At 63.2% G+C, this 21,793-nt stretch overlaps 16 protein-coding genes across 16 annotated transcripts; 12 read left to right on the plus strand and 4 right to left on the minus strand.

Moving 5' to 3' along the window:
• Window positions 1–292: 292 nt before the first annotated feature.
• On the plus strand, window positions 293–1,363 carry LOC62_04G005262 (uncharacterized protein; the record flags this gene model as incomplete). The annotated part of the gene is made up of 1 exon (XM_062771789.1): window positions 293–1,363. One exon carries the CDS (start codon window positions 293–295, stop codon window positions 1,361–1,363), a length of 1,071 nt encoding a protein of 356 aa, XP_062627773.1.
• A 213-nt stretch (window positions 1,364–1,576) lies between these two features.
• On the plus strand, window positions 1,577–2,539 carry LOC62_04G005263 (uncharacterized protein; the record flags this gene model as incomplete). Its single annotated transcript, XM_062771790.1, has 1 exon — window positions 1,577–2,539. One exon carries the CDS (start codon window positions 1,577–1,579, stop codon window positions 2,537–2,539), a length of 963 nt encoding a protein of 320 aa, XP_062627774.1.
• Window positions 2,540–2,875: 336 nt separating this feature from the next.
• On the plus strand, window positions 2,876–3,795 carry LOC62_04G005264 (uncharacterized protein; the record flags this gene model as incomplete). Its single annotated transcript, XM_062771791.1, has 2 exons — window positions 2,876–3,711; window positions 3,789–3,795. 2 exons carry the CDS (start codon window positions 2,876–2,878, stop codon window positions 3,793–3,795), a joined length of 843 nt encoding a protein of 280 aa, XP_062627775.1.
• Window positions 3,796–3,830: 35 nt separating this feature from the next.
• On the minus strand, window positions 3,831–4,676 carry LOC62_04G005265 (uncharacterized protein; the record flags this gene model as incomplete). Its single annotated transcript, XM_062771792.1, has 1 exon — window positions 3,831–4,676. The coding sequence occupies one exon, from the start codon at window positions 4,674–4,676 to the stop codon at window positions 3,831–3,833; it is 846 nt and encodes a 281-aa protein (XP_062627776.1).
• A 282-nt stretch (window positions 4,677–4,958) lies between these two features.
• Window positions 4,959–5,966, minus strand: LOC62_04G005266 (uncharacterized protein; the record flags this gene model as incomplete). The annotated part of the gene is made up of 2 exons (XM_062771793.1): window positions 4,959–5,513; window positions 5,547–5,966. The coding sequence occupies 2 exons, from the start codon at window positions 5,964–5,966 to the stop codon at window positions 4,959–4,961; spliced, it is 975 nt and encodes a 324-aa protein (XP_062627777.1).
• Window positions 5,967–6,173: 207 nt separating this feature from the next.
• LOC62_04G005267 (uncharacterized protein) lies at window positions 6,174–7,486 on the minus strand (the record flags this gene model as incomplete). The annotated part of the gene is made up of 3 exons (XM_062771794.1): window positions 6,174–6,698; window positions 6,736–7,120; window positions 7,392–7,486. 3 exons carry the CDS (start codon window positions 7,484–7,486, stop codon window positions 6,174–6,176), a joined length of 1,005 nt encoding a protein of 334 aa, XP_062627778.1.
• Window positions 7,487–7,788: 302 nt separating this feature from the next.
• LOC62_04G005268 (uncharacterized protein) lies at window positions 7,789–8,190 on the minus strand (the record flags this gene model as incomplete). Its single annotated transcript, XM_062771795.1, has 1 exon — window positions 7,789–8,190. The coding sequence occupies one exon, from the start codon at window positions 8,188–8,190 to the stop codon at window positions 7,789–7,791; it is 402 nt and encodes a 133-aa protein (XP_062627779.1).
• Window positions 8,191–8,702: 512 nt separating this feature from the next.
• LOC62_04G005269 (uncharacterized protein) lies at window positions 8,703–9,956 on the plus strand (the record flags this gene model as incomplete). Its single annotated transcript, XM_062771796.1, has 1 exon — window positions 8,703–9,956. One exon carries the CDS (start codon window positions 8,703–8,705, stop codon window positions 9,954–9,956), a length of 1,254 nt encoding a protein of 417 aa, XP_062627780.1.
• A 125-nt stretch (window positions 9,957–10,081) lies between these two features.
• LOC62_04G005270 (uncharacterized protein) lies at window positions 10,082–11,203 on the plus strand (the record flags this gene model as incomplete). The annotated part of the gene is made up of 1 exon (XM_062771797.1): window positions 10,082–11,203. The coding sequence occupies one exon, from the start codon at window positions 10,082–10,084 to the stop codon at window positions 11,201–11,203; it is 1,122 nt and encodes a 373-aa protein (XP_062627781.1).
• A 177-nt stretch (window positions 11,204–11,380) lies between these two features.
• LOC62_04G005271 (uncharacterized protein) lies at window positions 11,381–12,331 on the plus strand (the record flags this gene model as incomplete). Its single annotated transcript, XM_062771798.1, has 1 exon — window positions 11,381–12,331. One exon carries the CDS (start codon window positions 11,381–11,383, stop codon window positions 12,329–12,331), a length of 951 nt encoding a protein of 316 aa, XP_062627782.1.
• A 263-nt stretch (window positions 12,332–12,594) lies between these two features.
• On the plus strand, window positions 12,595–13,671 carry LOC62_04G005272 (uncharacterized protein; the record flags this gene model as incomplete). Its single annotated transcript, XM_062771799.1, has 1 exon — window positions 12,595–13,671. One exon carries the CDS (start codon window positions 12,595–12,597, stop codon window positions 13,669–13,671), a length of 1,077 nt encoding a protein of 358 aa, XP_062627783.1.
• A 262-nt stretch (window positions 13,672–13,933) lies between these two features.
• LOC62_04G005273 (uncharacterized protein) lies at window positions 13,934–16,180 on the plus strand (the record flags this gene model as incomplete). The annotated part of the gene is made up of 2 exons (XM_062771800.1): window positions 13,934–14,510; window positions 15,186–16,180. The coding sequence occupies 2 exons, from the start codon at window positions 13,934–13,936 to the stop codon at window positions 16,178–16,180; spliced, it is 1,572 nt and encodes a 523-aa protein (XP_062627784.1).
• A 79-nt stretch (window positions 16,181–16,259) lies between these two features.
• On the plus strand, window positions 16,260–17,330 carry LOC62_04G005274 (uncharacterized protein; the record flags this gene model as incomplete). Its single annotated transcript, XM_062771801.1, has 1 exon — window positions 16,260–17,330. The coding sequence occupies one exon, from the start codon at window positions 16,260–16,262 to the stop codon at window positions 17,328–17,330; it is 1,071 nt and encodes a 356-aa protein (XP_062627785.1).
• Window positions 17,331–17,421: 91 nt separating this feature from the next.
• LOC62_04G005275 (uncharacterized protein) lies at window positions 17,422–18,480 on the plus strand (the record flags this gene model as incomplete). The annotated part of the gene is made up of 1 exon (XM_062771802.1): window positions 17,422–18,480. The coding sequence occupies one exon, from the start codon at window positions 17,422–17,424 to the stop codon at window positions 18,478–18,480; it is 1,059 nt and encodes a 352-aa protein (XP_062627786.1).
• Window positions 18,481–18,548: 68 nt separating this feature from the next.
• LOC62_04G005276 (uncharacterized protein) lies at window positions 18,549–19,585 on the plus strand (the record flags this gene model as incomplete). Its single annotated transcript, XM_062771803.1, has 2 exons — window positions 18,549–18,732; window positions 18,774–19,585. 2 exons carry the CDS (start codon window positions 18,549–18,551, stop codon window positions 19,583–19,585), a joined length of 996 nt encoding a protein of 331 aa, XP_062627787.1.
• A 392-nt stretch (window positions 19,586–19,977) lies between these two features.
• LOC62_04G005277 (uncharacterized protein) lies at window positions 19,978–21,572 on the plus strand (the record flags this gene model as incomplete). The annotated part of the gene is made up of 2 exons (XM_062771804.1): window positions 19,978–20,749; window positions 20,989–21,572. The coding sequence occupies 2 exons, from the start codon at window positions 19,978–19,980 to the stop codon at window positions 21,570–21,572; spliced, it is 1,356 nt and encodes a 451-aa protein (XP_062627788.1).
• Window positions 21,573–21,793: the final 221 nt, after the last annotated feature.

Raw genomic sequence — 21,793 nt, forward strand, 5'->3', positions numbered from 1 at the left:
CTCGGCGACAGTGGATTCAAGGTCAACGAAGTTGAGGATCCAGGTTCAATTCCATCGGAGCGTTCCCCAGGCTGGATCTTGCATTCCATCTACATCTCCCTCACAACGAGGCACTTGCAAGGTACTATGCGATTCCCAGCAAGGTGAGGCAGTGCTTCCCGCCTGTGTCCCCGTGACATGTATGCGACCAGCGAGCGTTAGCGCAACGTGCCTGTCTTTGGTGGTACAAAAGCACCTCGACAACAAAGTCAACATTCCCACCACCACCACCACCACCTCCATTACCATCACCATGGCACTCGACCACACGGCCCATCCCGACGTTATTGACACGATCGTGGCGTCTTCGGCAGCCGACACGCTCTTCGCCGTGCGCGCCACATCCAAGGGGCTTAGGGATACAGCAGACCGCGTGCTGCTCTCGCACGTCGAGCTGCGGCTCCGCCGCGACCCCGGCCGGCTGGAGATTGTCGGGCTCGACGGCCGACCGTTGCCTTCGCGGCCAGAGCTCGTCACCGTCGCCGACTTGACCACGTTTGAGAAGTGGTACGGTGTCGACGACGACGCCGAAGGTGCTGGGCAAGGCGATGCCGACGACGAGGGCGGCGACGACTTGGGAGTCGGGAACACGGACCCCGTCCTCACGGCACACACTATCGCGTCCTTCTCCGCCCTCTGCACCCTCCGCCGCATGGGCGACGGCGTCATATCCCACTTTGCCAACAGTGCCATCTTCCTGCAGGTCGACACCCTCGTCGACTTTTACGACATGCACGACTATCCCGCTTCGCACGCAGGCCACCAGCACTGGTTCAACCTCCCCGAGATCAACCACCCGTGCCACAATATGCGGCGGTACGTGCTCCATATTCGCATTGACGAGGCGTCGATGAGCGCAGACGACAATGTTGAAGCGCTGTTCCAGGAGGTGCGCGCAGTGGAAGACATGTACAAGACCCTGCGGGACGCCGTGTTCGTCATCCACCCGCCAGCACGTCCGACGCCCGACGCGATAATGTCAACCATCCTGGCAGCCATGTCCTACAGCAACGAATTGTACACCATGATGGCTGACGCGGGGACTACGGAGCCGCTGAGCATCACGTTCGTCGGGCTTGAAACGATCGAGGCACTGCAGCCGTCTCCGGCGCCAGTGGGCGAGGAGGCTGAGCGGCTCCAGGGGACGATGGGTATCTTGCGCCACTGGAAGGACGTGGCGGCCGCTGGCGGGTTCGAGTGTATCAGGGTGCTGGATGACGACGATCCCAAGCCGAGCATGCGCTTCGTGAGTATGGACGACTGGCTCGCCGAGCTGGGCGATAGGCGCGAGATTGAGGGCGAGTGGGTCGGGCGTAGAGGGTAGCCTCACCAACGCGCATCGTCGTCGCGTAGTAATGCATGCGCTGTTTGTGGTTTGTCCCATCGGCCTCGGCCGTGCTCGTAGTTCGACGCGGTCTGCAGACGTGTCGACCGACGTGGCAGAGGGCATTGATGGCCGCGACTCCGTCGAGGTCGTTTCAATACATAAGGGCAGCTGCCACTCCCACCGCCAACCCCTCAACCTCACCTTGTCACCATGCCCGCCGTGATCGACCACACCACGTTCCCGCATCTCATCGGCGCCATCTTCGCATCAGCCCAGCCCGCCTCACTCGTGGTCTTGCGGTGCGCATGCCGCAGCTTCAAGGCCCGGGCCGACGCGCTCCTCCTCCTCGCTCCTGTTGAGATCGCGCGCCGCGGCTGGAAGAAGGGCGGTGTCGGCGTGCGATGTACCACGACGGGGGAGTGGATCCCTCTTGCGCGGGTGGACATACTCACGGCTGACCTCCAACACGATGCGCCCCGTTCGCTCGACGGCTTCACCTCGCTGCGTACCTTGCGCCGTGTCGGCTCGGCAGTGACGGACTCGTCCCTTGACCCCGTTCCCGGCGTACGCACCCTCGTCGACTTCTACGACTTGCACGCGCTTCCGCAGTCGGACCCCGAAGGCTATTCAAAGCTTTTGCTCCCCTTTTCCAGCTTGGAGCGGTACGTCGTCCACTTGCGGGCCGACAAGGACTCGATGAGCCGCGGCCGCATGTCAGACATGGGGACACTTCTCAGGCCCCATGACCTCGTGGTCGTTCTTCATGCCCCCCAGCACGCAACGCGGCAGGCCCTCCACACCATCCTGGACGCAACATATGTGTTTAGGAAGCGATCCGAGTTTCGGTCTCCATTCGGTCGTCCGCGGCTCACGGTCGTGGGATTTGCCGACCTCGAACGCCAGCTCGATGCGAGACAGCCCTCGTCCGCGTCAGAGGAGGAAGAAGATCTCGTCTCGCTGGTGAGTTACTTCAGAGAGTGGAGGCAGCTGGTGGAGGACTTCCCAACTTGCCCTGGGTTCTACCAGCCGGTGCGGTTCGTCTCCATGGCCCAGTGGCTCGACGAGCTGGGCGATGACCGCCGCGGCATCGAGGGCGTCTGGGTGGGTCCTGGGGCGCGCGTGGGTGCGCGGTCGGGGGGCATGCGGAGCTGGATGTCGTGGCGGCCGTGGTGAAGACTGTACAGGTGATGGCTTGGACGCCGCGCGGCCTCGGCGCGCGCCAAGTGGGCTGCGTGCCCGGCCCCCACCCACCAGTTGCCACGGCGACAGGTCAACGCGACACGAGCCCCGCTGTACCACTTTGTACACTCCATGCACAGTGCCAAGCATCGCGTCGATCCCAGGCGGATCTCTGCCCGTCGGTCGGCACGGGCAACAAGCGCCGCGTCCATCGTCGGTGGCTGTTGTCGCCCCGGGGTTAGACGAGGTGGATGATGTCATGCTCGCCACTAAGGAGAACAAAAGATCCAAGGCAGCTCACAACTTCTCTGTCCCATCGCACCGTATACCATGACAGGAGTACTCGACTACACGGCCTTCCCAGGCATAATCGACAGCATCATCGCCTTCGCGCCGGTCGCCTCCCTCATCTCGCTGCGGGGCACGTCGCGCGCGTTCCGCGACCGCGTGGACGGGCTGCTCCTGCCGCACGTGGCCCTCGAGCTCGGCGCCGACAGCGACATCCACCTCGTGTCCGCAGGCAGGGGGCCGCGGACGGCACTGCCGTACCGCCCGGAGAAGGTGCTCACCGCCGACCTGCGCGTGAGCGACCCCTCGGCAAGGCTGGACGGCTTCAGCGCCCTGCGCACGCTGCGGCGCGTTGGGGCGGGCGTCGTCGCTGACCTCGGCGACGTGCCGCAGGTCACTACGCTCGTCGACTTCTACGACCTGCGCGAAGTCCGCCCGGGGCAAGGGTACGGCGGCGGGCTGCCGTCCCTCGCGTACCCCTTCCCCGGGCTACAGCGCTACGTGCTCCACCTGCGCGTCGACGCGCACTCGCGCCCCCTCGACGACCTGCACGACCTGTTCCCCCGCGCAAGGCCGTACGAGCACTACGAGCGCTTTGGCGAGCTTGTCGTGGTGATGCACGTGCCTGAGGTGCCGAGCATCGTGGCCGCACACACCACGATCGCAGCAGCGGGCTGCCTTGTCGTCGACGCGGTGTATCGCCTGGCCGGCGCGCCATCGCTCACCGTCGTCGGGTTCGACGAGCTCGCGTCCGTCGAGCTGCCCGACGCTGACGGCCGCGAGCGCCTGGACGACATGGTCGAGCTCATCCGCGACATGCAGTCGGCAGTGCAGTACGACTGGCCCATCTTCCACGCCGAGCACGAGCCGCGCACGCGGTTTGTCGGCATGGACGCGTGGCTCGACGAGCTGGGCGAGCGGCGGGAAATGGAAGGGGGTCTGGGTGGGGCGGTAGCCCATGACGATGCAGCTTCTCACTACATACATGCATATACTTCTACTTGTACCCCACGCCAGGCCACACGCCTTCGACCTCGCGCCGTGCCCCAAGCTCGGCCCACCACTCCTCGCGGCTCAGCCAGCGCGTGGAGGCGTCCTGCACGTCGGCAGCGGCGTCACTAAACCGCAACGTGACTGTATAGAACTGGCGCACGAGTGTCTTCAGCTTCTGCAGCCCATAGCCCTCGGGAAGTGCGTCCTCGACGCCGACGATGGTCAGACTACCCTCGCGGTGCGCGTGTAGTCCAAACTCGGTGATGACGCGCACGGGCGCGTGCTCTGGCGGATATCGCGACGGCCAGAAGACGAGGACGTACTCGCGTGCGCGCTGCCGCTGAACCCTGGTGCGTATCTCCGCGCGCCGCCCGTCGCTCGTCGGCGCAACGTGCGCGACGTACCGGCTGCATTCGCCTGGGGCACACAGCACGCCAGCTGCCCCGCCGGTAGCTTCGTCCACTGTGAGGAAGTCGACTGCCGTCGGCGCGCGCCACGACGAGGGTATCTCCGCCGCGAGGTGCATGCCCGAGCCGAAGCGCCGTACAGTCCGGAGCGAAGTAAACTCGGCCTTCTGTGCCGAGGTCGGCTCGAGGGTCGTCGCGATGTCGAGTATGTGGACCAGGTGCGGGAGGTAGGGCAGTTCCGCGCCGCTGGCCGAGCGCAGCGCGAGCTGTACCCCCGTCGCGGTGGCGCGGGTGACGAGCACGGCGTGGGTGAAGAGCTGCGTGTCGACGCGCGACTTGTACGCTGACGCCGTGGCGCGGAAGCTCAGGAGCGCGCTGACGCTGCTGTGCGCGAGGACGTCGTCCAAGATGCTGGGGTACGCTGTGTGGTCAATGATGAGCATGATGGCGGTGTGGGCAGTGCATACATGCAGCTGTGGAGCTGTTGGGGGGTTTGTTTGTGTTGTGGTGCGCGCGATGCAGCGATGGCGACGACGACCGGCGGTGGCGGGGTGAGGACGCGCCGGTCACGTCATTGGCGGGGTCGCCGTCGCGGTGAGCACTCGGAATGCCGCGACGAGGTGAGGCATTTAGCCCAGCGCAGCGCCGAGGCCTCGGAGTAGGGCGGTCATTACATGGGGGATATCGTACAGAGGCAAGGTACATCCTCTGCATGCATGCGGCGGTCACGGGGCAAGGGCTCTCCGCTCAACCCACGCGCCGTCGACCTCGCTCTGCTCGCCCAGCTCGTCCAGCCACGCGGCCATACTCAAGAACCGCGTGTGGGAATCCGCCTTGTCCATGAGCCAGTCGGTGTCCTGCTCTCGCCGCGTGGCGATGAAGCTCGCCCCATCGTGCCCGATGCCCTCGAGCCCGACGACGGTCAGCGTCATGCCCTTCCACTCCTGCAGGCCCTCGAGCACGCCGAGCCGGGCGACATCCAGCGCCGTCTGGAACGTCATCGCGCGCTTGTCTTCCACGAGCGGGGGGTGCACCACCACGACCATGTCGAATGGGCTGGCGCGGACGCGCGCGAAGAAGTGCGGGCAGTTGCTCGGCTCGGTCGACTCGTCGTCGAGGCGGATATGGGCAATGTACTTGCGCTGACTGCACGGCAGGTCCCTCATCTCCAGCCGCTTGATGTGCCCGCCGTCCCGCTCCTGGTACTTTTCCACATCGCCGACATATGCGTTGTCGTCGTTCTCCTCCCATATGCCCCCCTCGTCGAGGTCGTAGTCCGACTGGCGTCAGCGGACTCCAAGGGGTACACGCACCGCGTCGCACAGCTCGCGCGGATACTTGTGCAGGTTGATGTAGTCGATCCACACGCCGGCAGAAGGCAGCCAGTCGGGCGAGAGGATCGCGTCGCCGACCCGTCGCAAGGCTTGGAGGGCAGTGAGCCCGCCCTGGGCGTCGCGCGAGATGGCGTCCTTCTCCCACGGCGTGAACTGGCGTAGGTCGGCGACGCGTACCAGCTCCGGTCGGAGGGGCAGCGCGCGCCGAGCGCAATCAGGCGAGAAGAGACGCAGTGCCCCCTCGGGGGCGGGGGCGATCTCGACATGTCGCAGGAGCGACGCGTCGGCGCGATCCCGGAACTCGCGTGACGCTGCGCGCAGGGCGAACAGCGCGTCTACGCCGCTCGCGGCCACGATGCGGTCGATGATGCCTGGGTAGGCTGTGCGGCTGATGGACATGTTTGGGGGGGTTGCGGAAGAGGTGGGCCGAGGGGTTGTCACTCAAATATGACGCGTCGGTGTCGCGCGACGGGGAGCGGGGAGGGGGTGTCGGCTATGAAACGCGGGCTCACGAGTCGTCTTCAACAACATGTCATCTCGGAGTCAATGGAGAGTGCACTCATGCATGGCGGCCCGGGTGTAGCCGCGTCGTCGCCAATCTGCCTATCACCTTCCCCGTGGTGTCTTCGCGGGCTCCTGCCTCGGCTTGGCGGCACTCTCGCGGCCGGCCCACTCGGTGACCAGCTCCCGTGTCTCCGTGTCCAGCTCCCCTTTCCACTCGCGCATGCTTACGAACCGGGGCAGCAACAGGGTATTGAAGTCCTCACAATCACTGAGTATGCTGCCCCTAAATCCTGTGTTCCGATCCACAGCGCCGATGTCGTCGAAGGTCACCACCGTGAACCATGCCGGCGAGAACCTGGAGACCCAGTAAAAGGGGTCACACGCGGCCATCGCTGCTCGCCAAGTAAGGCTGATTTGCTCCGGCACGGCAGGCGGATGAATGACCAAGACCACATCGAGCGTGTATTCACCGGTGACAGGCAGGCTGGACCCTCCTCCTCCGAACGGGAAGAACTGGAACAAGTGTCTTGGCTCAGTCGATAACTTGTCGAGGCGGATGTGGACGATGTACCGACGCATACAGTGTCTCAGCCGTCCGTTGTGGACGCCCGGTAGTTCGCGCATGTTCTGTTCGTCAACTCACACCGGCGACTCTCTCACTCACAGGCATGTCATGCGCCGCGGGGTAGGGATGCAAGTCGATAAAGTCGACGAGCGTGTCAGCGTACGTGAAGAGCTTGGCACCACGCGACACGACGCCGTCGCCGATCCGGCGGACGAGCTTGGGCGGGTGGATCTGCACGTCGCGATCACCGTTGCCCCAATCGACGAGGGGCACGAACGACGTGATGTCCACGACGCGATTAAGCACACGCTTGTAGGGAACGATACGCGTCGCTGCAGGCGAAGGCAGGCCGGCGCGCGAGATGAGCCGCGCGCGGCGGTCCCGGGGCGCGTAGGACACCTCGAGGTTCGCGAAGATGAGCGCGTCGGCGCGCTGCCGAAACGCCTGCGATGCGCCGCGTAGTACGAACAATGTGTTGACGTCGCTTGCGGCCACTATGCGGTCTATGAGGTCTGGATGTGCTGTGTGATCGATTGATAACATTGTGTATTGGGAGATGTTGACTTCGAGTTGGCAAGGCGACGCACATGAGGTTGTTGGTGGCGGGGAGGTGCCTGATGATAATGGGTCACACTTGCGCGTCCCCTGCTGCCATGCTGTTCGACGGTCCCCTCGCTGGCATCGTATGGCCCACTCTGACCGCCTTTGCATGCTTACTGGGCCGACAACGACTGCCCCCCCCCCCCCCCACCCACTGGCCCTGAGTCTCCCTCCTGTCTCCCAGCTCCTCCAACCACTCGTCCATCGAGAGGGACCCTCTCCGGGCGATGTCGGCGCGGGCCTTTCGCATCGCCACCGCGAGACGATGCATCCCATCTTCCGTCCCGGTTGCCGCTGCAGCCGCGAGCTCGAACTCGTCAAAGCCGACATACTAGAACATGACCTTAGCCGTTCCCTCTATCCAGTAGTTCCACCAGAGATGTGCACCGCGGCTTCCTACGTGTCGAGCTTGATGAGCTTAGAACGGCGAATCGGCGGTTCGCCGGTAGATTCCCGCACATCGTTCAGCGCCGGCCATGACACTCGTCGCCTTCTGCTCAAGCTGCCATCGGTTCAGTATCAAGCTCCGTCGGAGATACATCTTGCATGCAGTCACTCCTGCGCTTCCTGAGAGATGACCATGCCGATGAAGAGTTCCGGTGTCTCGTCCTCGTGTTTCGGGACCACCGGAATCCCAAACTCGACCAGTATGTCGCTCACGCCCGCCCCGGGCGAAGCAGCCATCATGCGCCTCGTGAGCAGGTTATACTGCTCGGGCGGGAGGGCGGCCATGGCGGCGTCTTGCGCCTCGATAATCTTGAGATCTTCGAGGGAAATAGCCGCGCGGTCCGCCTCCTGGTGTGCGCGCATCTCCGCCGCCCACCCGGCCTCGAGATGCCAGGACTCGCCCGAGAACCTGTCAATGACCACGCCGTCCGCGAAGCGCGTGCGCCTGACTTGCTCGCCGAGCGCTCCGTTCCCCTCTTTCGTTTTCTCCCCGCGGTCCGTGAGCATGGAGTCGTTCAGGCTGGTGATGACTTGTTCGGGGGGATGTGGTCCATTGTCTTGTTTGTGGTGGATGGGGCGGTTGTGAGAGGCGGAGTGGGAAGGGCGATGAGGTCATCGTCGGGCGGAGCCTGGGTGGTGGCGTGATCCGCAGCCTCGGGGCGATCTGATCTGCGGCCGGATCGGCGGGGAGCTGTGGGGGATCTGCAGCTTGTTTATCTGGGGGATCTTGGTCCGCCACGCCCATTCCAGAACGTGGCGAGCTTCGTTGTGACGGCGAAGCAGGCAGTGCAGAAGCCGGCCTGTCGTGCTGCGTCCTCTATCCGAATGGCACGACTTGCCTATCCTCCCGAAACGCAGGCGGGGTGCGTCGAGGCCCTGGTCGTCAAGGACTCTTGTCATTCCAGTGGACAAGTTCGGAATTGTCAAACCCTGAGACACCATCTTGTGCGTGAAATAAAGGTGACCCGAGAAAAACCACACCCTGTCGCATGCACACACCTCTCCACGCCCACCTCACGATGCTAGCAATCGACAGCACGGCGTACCCGCACATCGTGGAGCGCATCCTCGTCGACGTGATCGCCAACGCGAGCTCGGTCTCGGACCTCGTCTCGTGGCGCACGACCAACAGACACTGCCGCGACCTGGCCGATGCACGGCTCTTCCACCACGCCGTCGTGCGGCGCACCCCGCTTACCACGCCAGCTCAGCACCTATATGCCTGGAGTTCAGAGCTATGGTCTGCCCTGTCGTGGATCACTCGACCCCTCGCCCCCGCTCCACACCGGGACGACAAGCTCATGGGCTTTCTCGGCCCGCGGATACTCGAAACCGAGGAGCACAAGTATCCCAAGTACCAAGAGTGGAGGCACGTTGGCAAGACGTTGATCGCGTTCGAGCCGGCGCCATTGTCTGGCATCAAGGCGGATGCTCCAATGCCCATGCTTCCTTGGAAGTTGGACATGCTCGACATTGAAGGGAGTGGACGACATGTCGAGAAGGCGTTCGCACTCGCGACCGCCCCATCCGACGAGTTCCTCGCGCAGAAGCAACACCGTATCGGCGCAATACCTGATCACTGCGAGTTTGTTACCCCTCCACCGATGGCACCGCGCACTTCACCTCTCCTCCTCCGCCGCTTTGGCTCGGCGACACAAGAGATGTGGGAGGGTGACAAAATCGACACCGTTGTGGACTTTTACACCGCGGGACGCTGGCGCCGGGATTCGTACGTGCCCAAGACTTCCAACTACGTGCGGCACCTCGAATGGTACGACCATCCCTTTTACAACGCGAGTAATCAATTCTACATCCGTAGTGGTGGTGGACCGGTGGACCGGGGGACGCTCGTGCTCGCCCCGCACTGTGCGCCGCCGAGGGCCGACATCGTCCTGCAAGACGTTGTCAACTTTTCAAAGCACTTTGCCGAGGGCCTCCTCATGGGCCAGACGCTCTTCACCGTCGTCGGGCTAGAGAACTGGCTCCCCAACGCCGACCACGAGGATATCAGGACAAACATGATCCACGGCGCACGCTCGGAGGCCGGACGTGTTAGGTACTGGGGCGGAGAGACGGACGACATCAACTCGCTGCGGCGAAAGGGCTCGCATACCTTGGACGAGATGAGGGCGGTGTATGCCGGAGTCCGCTTCCTCACCGTCGAGGAGTGGTGGGGCGAGCTGGGTGAGATGAAAGATGTTCTGGGCGTATGGCCGGTCGAGCTACAGACAGTCCATGAGCCTTGTTGTATAGACGACGAGTGGTCGTGGTAAATGCCTTCGTATCGGCGCGTGATGCATCGCGTAAGGTGGTCAGGGACGCGGGAGGACGTGAGGCACACCGCAGACCACATGATGTGCCGACATGCACACCAGATTTCACAACCACTCCATCACCCATGCCCATCGACATCACAGCGTACCCGCATCTCATCGACTGCATCATCGGAAACATATGCTCCGTCAAAGCGCTTCTTGCGTGGCGGTCGACCAGCAGACAATGTAGGGACCTCGCCGACGCCCGGCTGTTCCACCACGCAGTCGTCCGGCGGACCGTGTTGGCCCCACCCAAAAGATCAATCACGTCGCTGGCCAAACGACTCGTCTCACGACAACAGCGCAAGTCGGACTCGCCGGTGGGATTCCTCGGGCGCGGCGTGATAGACACGTCCGAGGGCAACGCGGGCGGGTATGACCCCACGGACGAGCGGTACGTCTTCGGCCAGGTCGCCATCGAGTTCACAACCCCCGCACGGTCCGGCATCAAGGCCGACGTGCCGCTGCCCCATCTGCCTTGGAAGGTGGGGATCCTCGACATCGAGGGTGCTGGACGTGTAGTGGACACCGTTTTCGCGTCGGTATCTGCCCCGCGGACGGAGTTCATCAAGTCGAACTGGTACCAGCTTAAAGATACCAAAGCTCGACCGATCGACCACCCGCTGCCCACCGCCCCACGCAGCACGCCGCTCATCCTCCGACGGTTCGGCATCGCCCCCATCGAACTCTGGACGGGCGACGTCGGCACGACAGTGGACTTCTTCACCGTCGGTCAATGGCACCAGGCTGTGAACGTTCCAGCGACAACCAGCTACGTGCGGCATATCGAGTGGCGCGCGGCACCGCCCAGGGACCTGCCCTACGAGACGCTGAAGTACAAGGTCGACAGCGCGACGCTCGTCCTCGCGCCGCACAGCAAGTGCCCGCCATCCGACCTGCTAGTGAAGGAGCTTTCCAACTTTGTGGGGGACTTTATAGCTTCGGCGAGCACCGTGACCTTTGTGGGGATTGAGAACTGGCTCCCTGGCGCCGACTACGAGCAGCTCAAGGAGGAGGTCATGGCGCGGATATGGGAGCGCGACGGGGTCGTCGCGTACCGCGGATACACGGACGGCAGGGTCAGCAGCACGCCGGAGGAGCTGGCGGACAAGGTACGCATGGTGTCGGTGGAGGAGTGGTGGGCCGAGCTGGGCGAGCTCAAGGAGGTCGTGGGTGTGTGGTCGAAGGAGCACCGCCGGGTGTAGGCCGTAGCCGTAGACATGCATAGGCAAAGGCGGCGACGGCGGCGGTGGAGATGGAACCGGCCGACTGGGTACGCTCGACTATCTAATCAGGGACGCGGGAGTGCGGCTGCCCACCGCGGCATGAGATCACGCGCCAACACCCGGCGACGCCATGTCAATACCGCTTCATCACCCACTATGAGTCGCGGTCCAGTATGGCTCGATAGCACAGCGTACCCCCACCTCATCGAGCGGATTATCGCACTTGCTCCGTCCGTGACCGCGCTCGTCGCCTGGCGGCAAACGTGCTGGCGATACCACGCCGTGGCCGACCGATACCTGTTCGCGCACGCCGTCCTGCAGCGCCAGTACCTCTTCCCCCTGAAACCAGTCGCGAAGCTCCTCACGCGGATGCGTAGGCAGGTAGTCGTGAAGCTCGATAAGCGGTACGACAAGTACCGCACCTACTCGGGCTTCGTGCTCCTCCTGCCGCCCGACTCACGGCTGGAGCTCGACCGCCCCCTGCCCTTCTACCCCTGGAAGGCGCGCGTCCTCGACATCGAAGCAGGGGGCGACTACGTGCCATGGGACTTTGTCCGCCGCGGGATGTGGGACAATGTCACCATGACGGAGGACAAGGCGCCGCCGTACGTCCCCGACGTGCTCCGTCGCCTGGGCTCGTGCGCGTCCGACGGGTGGGCCTCGGTGCGCGACACGGCAGTCGACTGGGTCACGGCCGGCCAGCCGGAGGGCGAGTGCAGCATCTACCTGCCCAGCAGTACTCCGCGGTACATCCTCCACCTGGCCGCTCCGCCAGGCGCCAGCGGCCGGTTGACCATCTGGCCCCCGACCCAGCGGATCGGCGAGGTGGTAATCGTGCTCGCCGGCCCTGTTGGCGCGCCGGTAGTCGCGCAGGTCGTGGCGGGGATGATGCGCATGCTCGTCCGTGAGGCGGGGCACCCGACGGCCCTCACGATTGTCGGGGTCGAGAGCGACACAGAGGCGTTCCGTGCCGCCCTGACCACCGAGGTGCTTGCACTCGGCGGGTATGCTGGTCCTGGGGTTTCATCATACGCGGACGTCGCGCCCGACGAGGCGAGCGTGCGGCATGCCATCGGCGCGATTAGCTTTGTCCCCCGCGCCGAGTAGGTAGAGAGCCTCGGTGATAGAGCCGAGCTGCTTGGGTCGTGGCCCCGCAGTGTTCGGAGTTGATGTATTCTGACGCGGGTCGCATTGTTCTCAAACGCGGGGGGAAGTGCTCGCGGGGGTGCGGCCATGGTCGCCCGTGCTCCTCGTTCCTGCCCAGACCGATGTCATCAACCCAAGTGCTGTGTTGTCTTGGCAATGCAGGTGTGGTGGTGTTGACTCGGCATGTCCTCCTACCTATCTTCACACTACCCAACCCACCTGCAATGGACTCGACTGCATTCCCACACATCCTCGAGAAGATCATCGAGGAATTCTACTTGGCCTCGACGCTGCTCGCCCTCCGCGCGACGTCGCGGCACTGCCAAGCCCTGGTCGACGACAGGCTGTTCGAGCACGCCGTCATGCGCACCGAGAAGTATCGGCCCAGGCCGCCCAAGTCGAAGGGGCTGCGCGGCCTGCTGGCGGTCAAGCTGCGCAAGAGAGCCCGGTACACGCTGTCGCTGCCCCCCTCGTCGCCGATACGGCAGGACGTGCCGCAGCTACCCCTCGTCCCGCAGCTCGTCCAAGTGCTTGACCTTGACGGGCCGTTCTTGATCGAAGGCCAGACCGCATACCATGTATGCGAAGGCTACACGAGCTACATGAGGGGCGAAGTCCTCCCCACCCTCGGCTGGGAGAGCGCAAGCCGCCTACGAAAGCTACACCCGCTTTTCCCGCTCATACTCCGCCGTATGGGCCCCTTCGTCGCCGAGGAATTCCGCAGCGTACACTGCTCGGCTGTCGACTATGTCGCGCTCGGCAACGCAGACGTCAACATACGACTACCCACCAGCGTCGACGAGTACATCCTACACCTGCAGTGGGCTGCGTCTGGCCCCGATGCGCCGTCCGAGATCTTCTTCATCCCCGAGACGGATTGGTACTTCGGTGATAGCTACCCGCACAACATCCACGCTGCGTGGCTCGTGTTCTCCATTGCGGCGAACTGTGCCCCGCCCACACGCGCCAAGGTGCAAGCCATGTTCGTCCGCTTTGCGGCAAAGTTCATGACCATCCCCGTGCCCTTCAAAGACCATGGCGAGGAGGACGACATGGTGCCCCTCGGTGTCGTCGGGCTCGAGTCCTTGCTCCCCGGTGTCGATCCGCTCGAGTTCCACAACGCCGCCAAGTTGCCTGCCATTGCAGAAAGCGTTATAGGCCAGGACGTTCAGTGGTCGCGCGATAACCTCGCGAGCATGGACCAAGCCTACGATAATATCTCGTTCATGTCGCTCCAGGACTGGTTGGAGGCACAGGGCCACAGGAAGGAGATTGTAGGGGTGTGGCCGACGTGGACGTAGCCTGTCCCGATGCACAACCTTGTTTGGCTCTCCTCTCAGGCACCCCCCCATGCATTCTCTGAACAAGGTTACAAGATGACTGCTGGTAACCCCGGCTACTCTCAATACCCCACACTCTGGCAATGGTCTCGGCGGCATACCCTCACATCCTGGAGCGCATCATCCGACGGTGCTGCTCCGTCGCGACGCTGCTGGCTTTCCGGCCACTTCGCGCCGGTGCCGGGCCGTCGCGGACGATACGCTCTTCTACCACGTCGTGATCATGGGCGAGTGGATCCACCTCGACAAGGTGCCGAAGGGACGGGCAAAGAAGCTGCTCCAGAGCATCGCACGCCGGACAGAGAAAGTCCGCCCCGAACACAACTACTTTCTTGATCTGCCCGCCTCTTCACCGATCGACCTGGATGTCCCCCGCCTCCCCTTCCTCCTGCGAAATGTACGAATCCTCGACCTCGATGTCAGCGCCGAGGGCGTGGGTCCATTAGCCCGCAAGATGGCCACGCTGGGTCTTCGCGCATTCACGTACTGCTCCGAGGAAGGGGAGGTCTTCGCCCCTAGGATTCTTCGGCGCGAAGGCTTGTGGGCAGAGTGCGGGTGGACGAGGGTACGCGATACGACGGTCGACTTCGTCGGCGGCGGCCACGCCGACGGTTCGTGGTCATACGACCGCGCTGCGTTGGTGCCGTGCTCGACGCCAAAGTACGTCGCCCACTTCGGCTGGACTGCCGGGTGGGACCCCACCACAGTCGACCCCGAGACTTCGATGGGGAGGCATATTGCCAGCGATGAGAACTACGGGCTTGGGGTTGCAATCCGGTCTCGTCTGTTTGCCTCGTCGAGTAGGCCGGATCTGCGGGAGGCAACCGTCGTGTTCTCCCCCCACTGCGCACCCCCCTCACGAGCCACGGTGGAGAAGGTCGTCATCATGGCTACTCGCGCATTCATACAGTCTGTCGTACTCGACGCTGTGTCGCTCACCGTGGTCGGGCTCGAGGCGTGGCTACCGGGCATTGACGTAACCGAGTTCAAGCACAGCCTGCGGGGCGAGGCGATAACCGCGTGTCTCGCTCGCTGCGAGAGAGGAGCGGACGACGCGTCACCGCCAGATTGGGATACCGTGTCGCGAGCGTACGATTGTCTCAGATTCATGACGCTCGAGGAATGGTGGGAGGAGCTTGGGGACATGAAAGAATTGGTTGGTGTGTGGCCGCGTCATCGTCGAGCCACAGAGTTGTAGCCTTCCAGGCAACACCGCCGCCGTCACCCATTTGCATATACCTATGTTTGCATACATGATGCTACTCCATCACCCATGTGCATTTATGATGTTTCCATAACACCCATTTGCATATATGATGTTACTACATATGTGATGCTACTGCCCTCACATTGTCGACACCTGACTGCTCCCATGGACTCGACAGCATACCCCCACATCCTAGAGCACATAATCGAGCAGTGCTGCTCCGCTGCCACACTACTGGCGTTCCGCGCAACCTCGCGCCACTGTCAAGCTGTCGCGGACAGGAGGCTGTTCCGCCACGTCGTCTTCGTGGCTCAGCCGTATCAGCCGCCTCGCACAGCGCTGAAGAGGCTCTTTGAGCGCCTCCGTCGCCTCAAGTATGACACCAACTCCTCGACGCAGAGCTTCGCGCTTGTGCTACCTACATCCTCGCCCATCGAGCAGGACGTGCGGCGTCTTCCCCTCCTCCTCCTGCACAAAGTCAGGATCCTCGACTTCGACAGCGGTGTGCACTCGGGCGAAGACCTACATTACACGTTGTTCCGACTCGGTATGCGCCCTTTGACGCATCAGCCAGCTTGGACTGGGGCAGAATATGCCCCTCCCATCCTGCGTCGCTTCGGACAGCCTGCCGGATATGCGTTCAGCCAAGTACGGGACACGACAGTTGACTTTGTCTCTCCCGGCCAGCCTACTCCCGACTGCGCCAACGAGCATGACTACCGACGCGGAGTGCTCCTGCCGGTCAGCACGCCAAAGTACATCATCCATCTTCACTGGCCAGATGGATGGAGCCCCGGTGAGGTAGATCTGACCACCCCGTCGGGGCAGTACAGTGCCACCAGCCACCTAGGGCTCAACATTTGGGCGCAGAGCTCGTGTCCTGATATACAGGAGGCAACGCTGGTGTTCTCGCCCCACTGCGCCGCGCCTTCACGCCACACCATCGACAGAATCATCATCATGACTGCTGGAGCTATGATCAAGGCGATTGTCTTAGATTCGGCGTCGTTCACAGTCGTTGGGCTGGAGCGTTGGTTGCCGGACTTCGAAGTGGACGAGTTTAGAGACGGCCTGAAAGACACCGCGATTGCCTCATGGCTCAGTCGGTGGGACTCGGACGGAACGCCTCTACCTCAGCACCCTACCGTACGGAAAGCCTGCGATGGCATACGGTTCATGACGCTCGAGGCCTGGTGGGACTCGCTCGCGGACATGAAGGAGGTGGTCGGGGTGTGGCCGCGTCATCTCCGTAGTGGGGTGTAGGCCTCCAGGCACCACCACCACCACCCACGTACACATGTGATGCTATGTACCCCCCTCGTGTTATCACTTCCCAACGCACATGGACTCGACAGCATATCCTCATATCCTCGAGCGTGTCATCCGGCACTGTTGCTCGGCCTCCACGCTCCTGGCGTTCCGCCCCACCTCGCGCCGGTGTCAAGCTGTGGCGGACGACACGCTCTTCCATCACGTCGTGCTCCACACTCAGTGCTACCGCCCTGCGCAGAAGGGGCGGGTGAGGAAGCTGCTCAAGCGCATCACGAACCGGAGATTACGCCTCGAGCCGCGCCTCATCTTCGTGCTCCCTGCCTCGTCGCCAATCGACTTCGACGTCCCACACCTTCCCTTCCTTCCTAGGAAGGTGCACACCTTGGATGTTGGGACCATGGCCGAGCTGGGGCTTGACTTCTTCGACACCTCGTTGCCATGGGACGAGCTGCACGCCCCTCATCTGTTGCGCCGCTACGGTCCGACTACGTCCTACAGTTGGGCGGCCGTACGCGACGCGACTGTCGACTTTGTTATCGCCAAACCACCGCGCTACGTCGGGTGTTCATCCGGCCAGGAGGTGGTAGTACCATGTTCAACACCGAAGTACGTGCTCCACCTGTGTTGGCCAGGAGGGTGGGACCCCGCGATGATCGACCCCGACACGGATCTCGAACGGCTCATTTCTGTCCATGGGGTTTACTTGGCGTGTCGTACTCAACGGCCCAATGTGCGCGAGGCGACGGTGGTCTTCTCCCCCGACTTCGCCTCGCCTTCCCGCGCCACAATCGGCAAGGTGGTCATGATGGCCACAAGGGTATTCATACAGAGCATGGTGTTCGACTCGGCCACGCTTCCTGTCGTTGGGCTCGAAGTATGCCTGCCCGACGTCGACGCGGACGAGTTCAGACAGACCGTGAGAGACGCTGCGATCGACTTGTGTGTCCGCTGGTGGGAGGAGGCCGAGGGCCCACGACTTGACCGCGATGCCGTGGCGAGAGAGTATGACGGCATCCGCTTCATGACGCTCGAGGAGTGGTGGGAGGGACTAGGGAGCATGAAGGATGTGGTGGGGGTGTGGCCTGCACCGCGAGCCGGCACCGGACACCGATATCACCTGCCAGTACCTAGATCCATGTGAGCACGGCGGTGCATATATGCTTTCAGGCACCATCACGTCGGGACGACCTGAACCAGTATCCGCCAGACTCGGCACACTTGACAACGCACTCATGGACTCGACGGCGTACCCACACATTCTGGAGCGGATAATACAACAGTGCCCCGCGGTGTCGACACTGCTGGCCTTGCGGGCCACGTCGCGCCGTTGTCGGGATGTGGCAGACGCTACGCTGTTCCACCACGCCGTGCTCCGGCGCGAATGGCACCAGCCCAAGCCGAAAGGCAAGCTCAGGAAGCTATTACGGCGCATCACTGCCCCGGAGCTGACAGCAATGCGCCGGTTCGTGATGGTGCTCCCCGCTGGCTCGAGCATAGCCCAGGACGTGCCCATGCTCCCCTTCCTCCCGCGCAAGGCCGAGATTCTCGACCTAGAGGGTGCTCGGCCGGGCAAGCGGGCAACACACAACTTCTTGGACAACGGCGGACCAGCCTGGATGTCGCAAGAGCAAGAGCTGAGTACGATACCCTTTGGCGCATACCTCCACTACGCGACACTCGTGCTCCGCCGCATCGGGCGTTCGGCGCAAGAAGACTGGGGCCACGTCCGGGATACGACAGTGGATTTTCTGGCACTCCCATCAGATCCCGAACGCGACCCCTGGCGCTGTCTGCGCATCAGGCTTCCGCTCGTGACGCGACGATACGTTCTGCATCTCCACTGGCCTGACGGATGCGATGCGCCGGCCCACGATCTGTTCTACTTCACCGGACGACGGTTCAGGCAATGGCCGGCCGTCCGCGAGGCGGTGCTGGTCCTCTCGCCTCACTGTAGCCCGCCGCGGCGCGAAAGAGTGCTCGAGGCTATTGAACGGATAGCAAACCAGTTCGGGTCGTCGATGTGTGAAGCCGTAACCTCGCTCACTGTTGTCGGACTCGAGGTCTGGCTCCCGGGTGTCACCTTCGCCGAGTTCAAGCCAGGCTTGACCGACTACTTGGTCGACAACATGGACCGGCGCTTCCCCTACACCGGGTCCGTCGCCGACCCGACACAACTGCGCACGGCGTGCGAAGGGATCGTCTTCAACACGCTGGAAGAGTGGTGGGACTCGCTCGGGGACATGAAGGACTTGGTCGGCGTGTGGCCGCGTCATAGTCGTCGAGCACTGTAGGGTGCCAGGCACCGTCACTACCCGCGCATGATGCTACTCCTTCGCGTCGTCACACTTGACAACGCACAATGGACTCGACAGCGTACCCAAATATCCTGGAGCGAGTAATCCAGCATTGCTACTCCGTCGCCACGCTCCTGGCGTTCCGCGCGGCATCGAAACACTGCCGCGCGATCGCTGACGACACATTGTTCTACCACGCTGTGCTCCGGCGCGAATGGTACCAGCCCACGCCGAAGGGCCGCGCCCGAGGTCTGCTCCGGCGCATTACAGCACCAGAGCTGACCAGCAAGCTGCGCCTCGTCCTCACCTTGCCCTCCTCCTCACCATACAACAAGACCGCCCGCTTCCCCTCCTTCCCGCCAAGTGCACCGTCCTCGACCTGAAGCCGACTCTCGGCGGCGAGCCCCCGTCCTACGACCGGATCTACCGGACTCGGAAGACCTTCGAGATACGGGAGCGCATGTACCCGACTTCCAACAACTTCGACCATGGGGCCATCGCAGGCTGCGCGCCCGCCGTGCTCCGGCGCTTCGGGGACGCAGTACAAGTGAAATGGGAAGCAGTGCAGCCTACGGCAGTCGACTTTGTGTGTGCTGGGAAGCCATACGTCAGCCAGCTCATCGTCGTGCCTCCTCGAGCGCGGCGATACATCCTCCACCTCGACTGGACGACATTTGAGCCACCGCGCGGATGGCTCAGCCTCGGCGGGCACTCCAAGGCCGGTATCCCGGACGCTGTGCTCGTGCTGACGCCGCGAACGGCAGCGATCGCACGAGACACGGTAGCCGAGATCATCAAGTTTGTCGCTAAGGAGTTCCTCCCGTCCATGATGCTTGGGCGGACCGTGTTCACTGTCGTTGGGCTGGGGAACTGGCTGCCCGGGGTGGATACATGCGCCTTCAAGGAGCGCTTGACAGACATCGCCGTCTCCTCGCACTTCGCCTATCTTACCCCCAACGGGGGGTTGAATATGGACGTGGACACCGTTGAGAAGGGCTACGATAGCATACGGTTTATCACCCTCGAGGAGTGGCAGGCCTCACTTGGGCGGATGAATGAGTTGGTCGGCATGTGGCCATGTCCGGCGCAGCACGTGCCGTAGGGGATGCATGCCCGCCGTTGTTGTTGTTTGGGCACGGGCACCTCACATGCCGCGGGGACAAGATGGCCGCCACCCACCCGCTCGCTCTCAACACCACACACTCGCTCACGATGGACTTGACAGCGTACCCCCACATCCTGGAGCGGGTCATCCAGAGCTGCCGCTCGGTCCAGACGTTGCTTGCCCTGCGGGAGACCTCTCGGTGATGCCACGCCCTCGCCGACGCGACGCTGTTCCACGCCGCTGTGCTTTCGCGCGTGACGTACACGCCGTGGCCGCGCAACCCGATTGAGAAGCTGCGCCAGCGCATTGCCGGGCCCGAGCTGAGCAAGCGACGAAAGTTCCGGCTCTTGCCCTCAGTCCTCTCTACAGTCACCGACGAACGCCTGCTGATGCCCCGCCTCCCGCGCAAGGTCAAGATCCTCGACCTTGAGCCGTGTGAGGGGCAGGAGGCAGACGACTTCTCCGCATACGACTACATCTACCGCGGCGACTTTCCCCGCAAGCAGAAGCACACGCGCTGGACGGCCCGGGACGGGATATACTCGGACTATGCGCCGCTCATCCTCCGCCGCCACGGACTCGCGGTCCGCGAAGACTGGGGCCGGGTTCTGGACACGACAGTCGACTTTCTGCGCCTCGACACTTACCCCGGGGTCGCAGACGACGTGACTGTCCCGCTCGCGACGCCGCGGTACGTCCTGCACCTGCACTGGCCGCCGCCGTCGCTTTTCAACGATCACTTCTCCTTCAGCTTTATCGGCTCGCAGGTCTGCGGCCGGACTCCGGATGTTCGCGACGTCAAGCTCGTCTTCTCGCCGAACTGCACGCCGCCTCTCCCGGAAGATGTGCTCGGGATCATCATCTCCGCGACGACAGTCTTCAGGTCCGCCATGGTGAAGGGCTCCACGGCGTTCACTGTTGTCGGGCTCGAGAGGTGGATACCCGGCGTCGACGCGGCCGAGTTCAAGAGGAGCTTGAGAGCGCGTGGAGTGGGCAAGTACGGTTATTACGGCTCCCCGTCCGACGAGGACTCTGGCAGGGCGTACGACAGTATCCAGTATCTCACTCTCGAGGAGTGGTGGGACTCACTGGGTGACATGATCAAGGTGGTTGGGCTGTGGCACGGGCAGTATCCAGCGCAGGCTGGGCGTGCATGGCGTGGTGCGTCATCGGGCATCCGATGTATCACGCTTGAGGAGTCGTGGACATCACAGTGGGAGTTGAGGCAGGTTAAAGGCCTGTGGCGGGATATCATTCCGACGGGGCTGTGTCTCGGAAGGCACTGCTTTCGCCGTATCCAAAGATAAGAGCACATACATATCCTCCAAGTTCGTATCAGCTGTCACAACTATGCCATCCCTCGCCACCCATGCGGCGCAAGTCCTTGATTGACAGCACAGCGTACCCGCACATCCTCGAGAGGATCATCGCGTACGCGCCCTCCGTGTCGGCGCTCATCGCTTGGCGCCGCACATGCCGGCGGTATCGCAGTGTCGCTGATGAGCGCCTGTTCGCGCACGCCATTCTCCGGCGCCGAAACCCTCCCCCACCCGGGAAGTGGGGTGCGCTCGAATGCATCGTCAGGCCGAAGCCAGGTAGCAACGCCCTCCCGTTCTACAACGCGCGGCGGAACGGCTTTGAGCTCGTCCTTCCGCCCACTTCTGGCCTGTTGGCGGACCGTAACCTGCCCTTCTACCCCTGGAAAGCGCACACCATCGACGTGGCCCACCACGGCGAGTATGCACAGGCCTCCTTTGCAAGGCATGGCGACTGGGACAGCGCTACCATGACCGAAGGAGGGCAGGAGTACCGCCCGCACGTGCTGCGCCGCTTCGGGAGCTGTACGGCCGACTGGTGGGACGTGGTGCACGACACGACGGTCGACTATGTCACGATCGGCCAGGACCAGGGCGAGGGGGACTACACCGTCACGATGCCGTTCTCGACTGCCCGATACATCCTGCACCTCGCCTGCCCGCCGTAGAGTAGCTGGACGATGAACTTCAATGTACCGGGACAGCAGGTCGAAGAGGTGACGATCGTGCTGGCGTCACACACGCCGCTTATCGGGCGCACAGCCCACGATCTGCTCGCGATGGTCGTGGGCGAGATGGTGCCGATGCTCATGCCCAACACGTCCTTTACCATCGTCGGACTCGAGGCCTGGACGCCGAGGGAGCCCGAGACGGTTCATGCGCTACTCGT

The sequence above is a fragment of the Vanrija pseudolonga genome, chromosome 4 (assembly GCF_020906515.1).
Source record: "Vanrija pseudolonga chromosome 4, complete sequence".
NCBI classification, from domain to species: Eukaryota; Fungi; Basidiomycota; class Tremellomycetes; order Trichosporonales; family Trichosporonaceae; genus Vanrija; species Vanrija pseudolonga.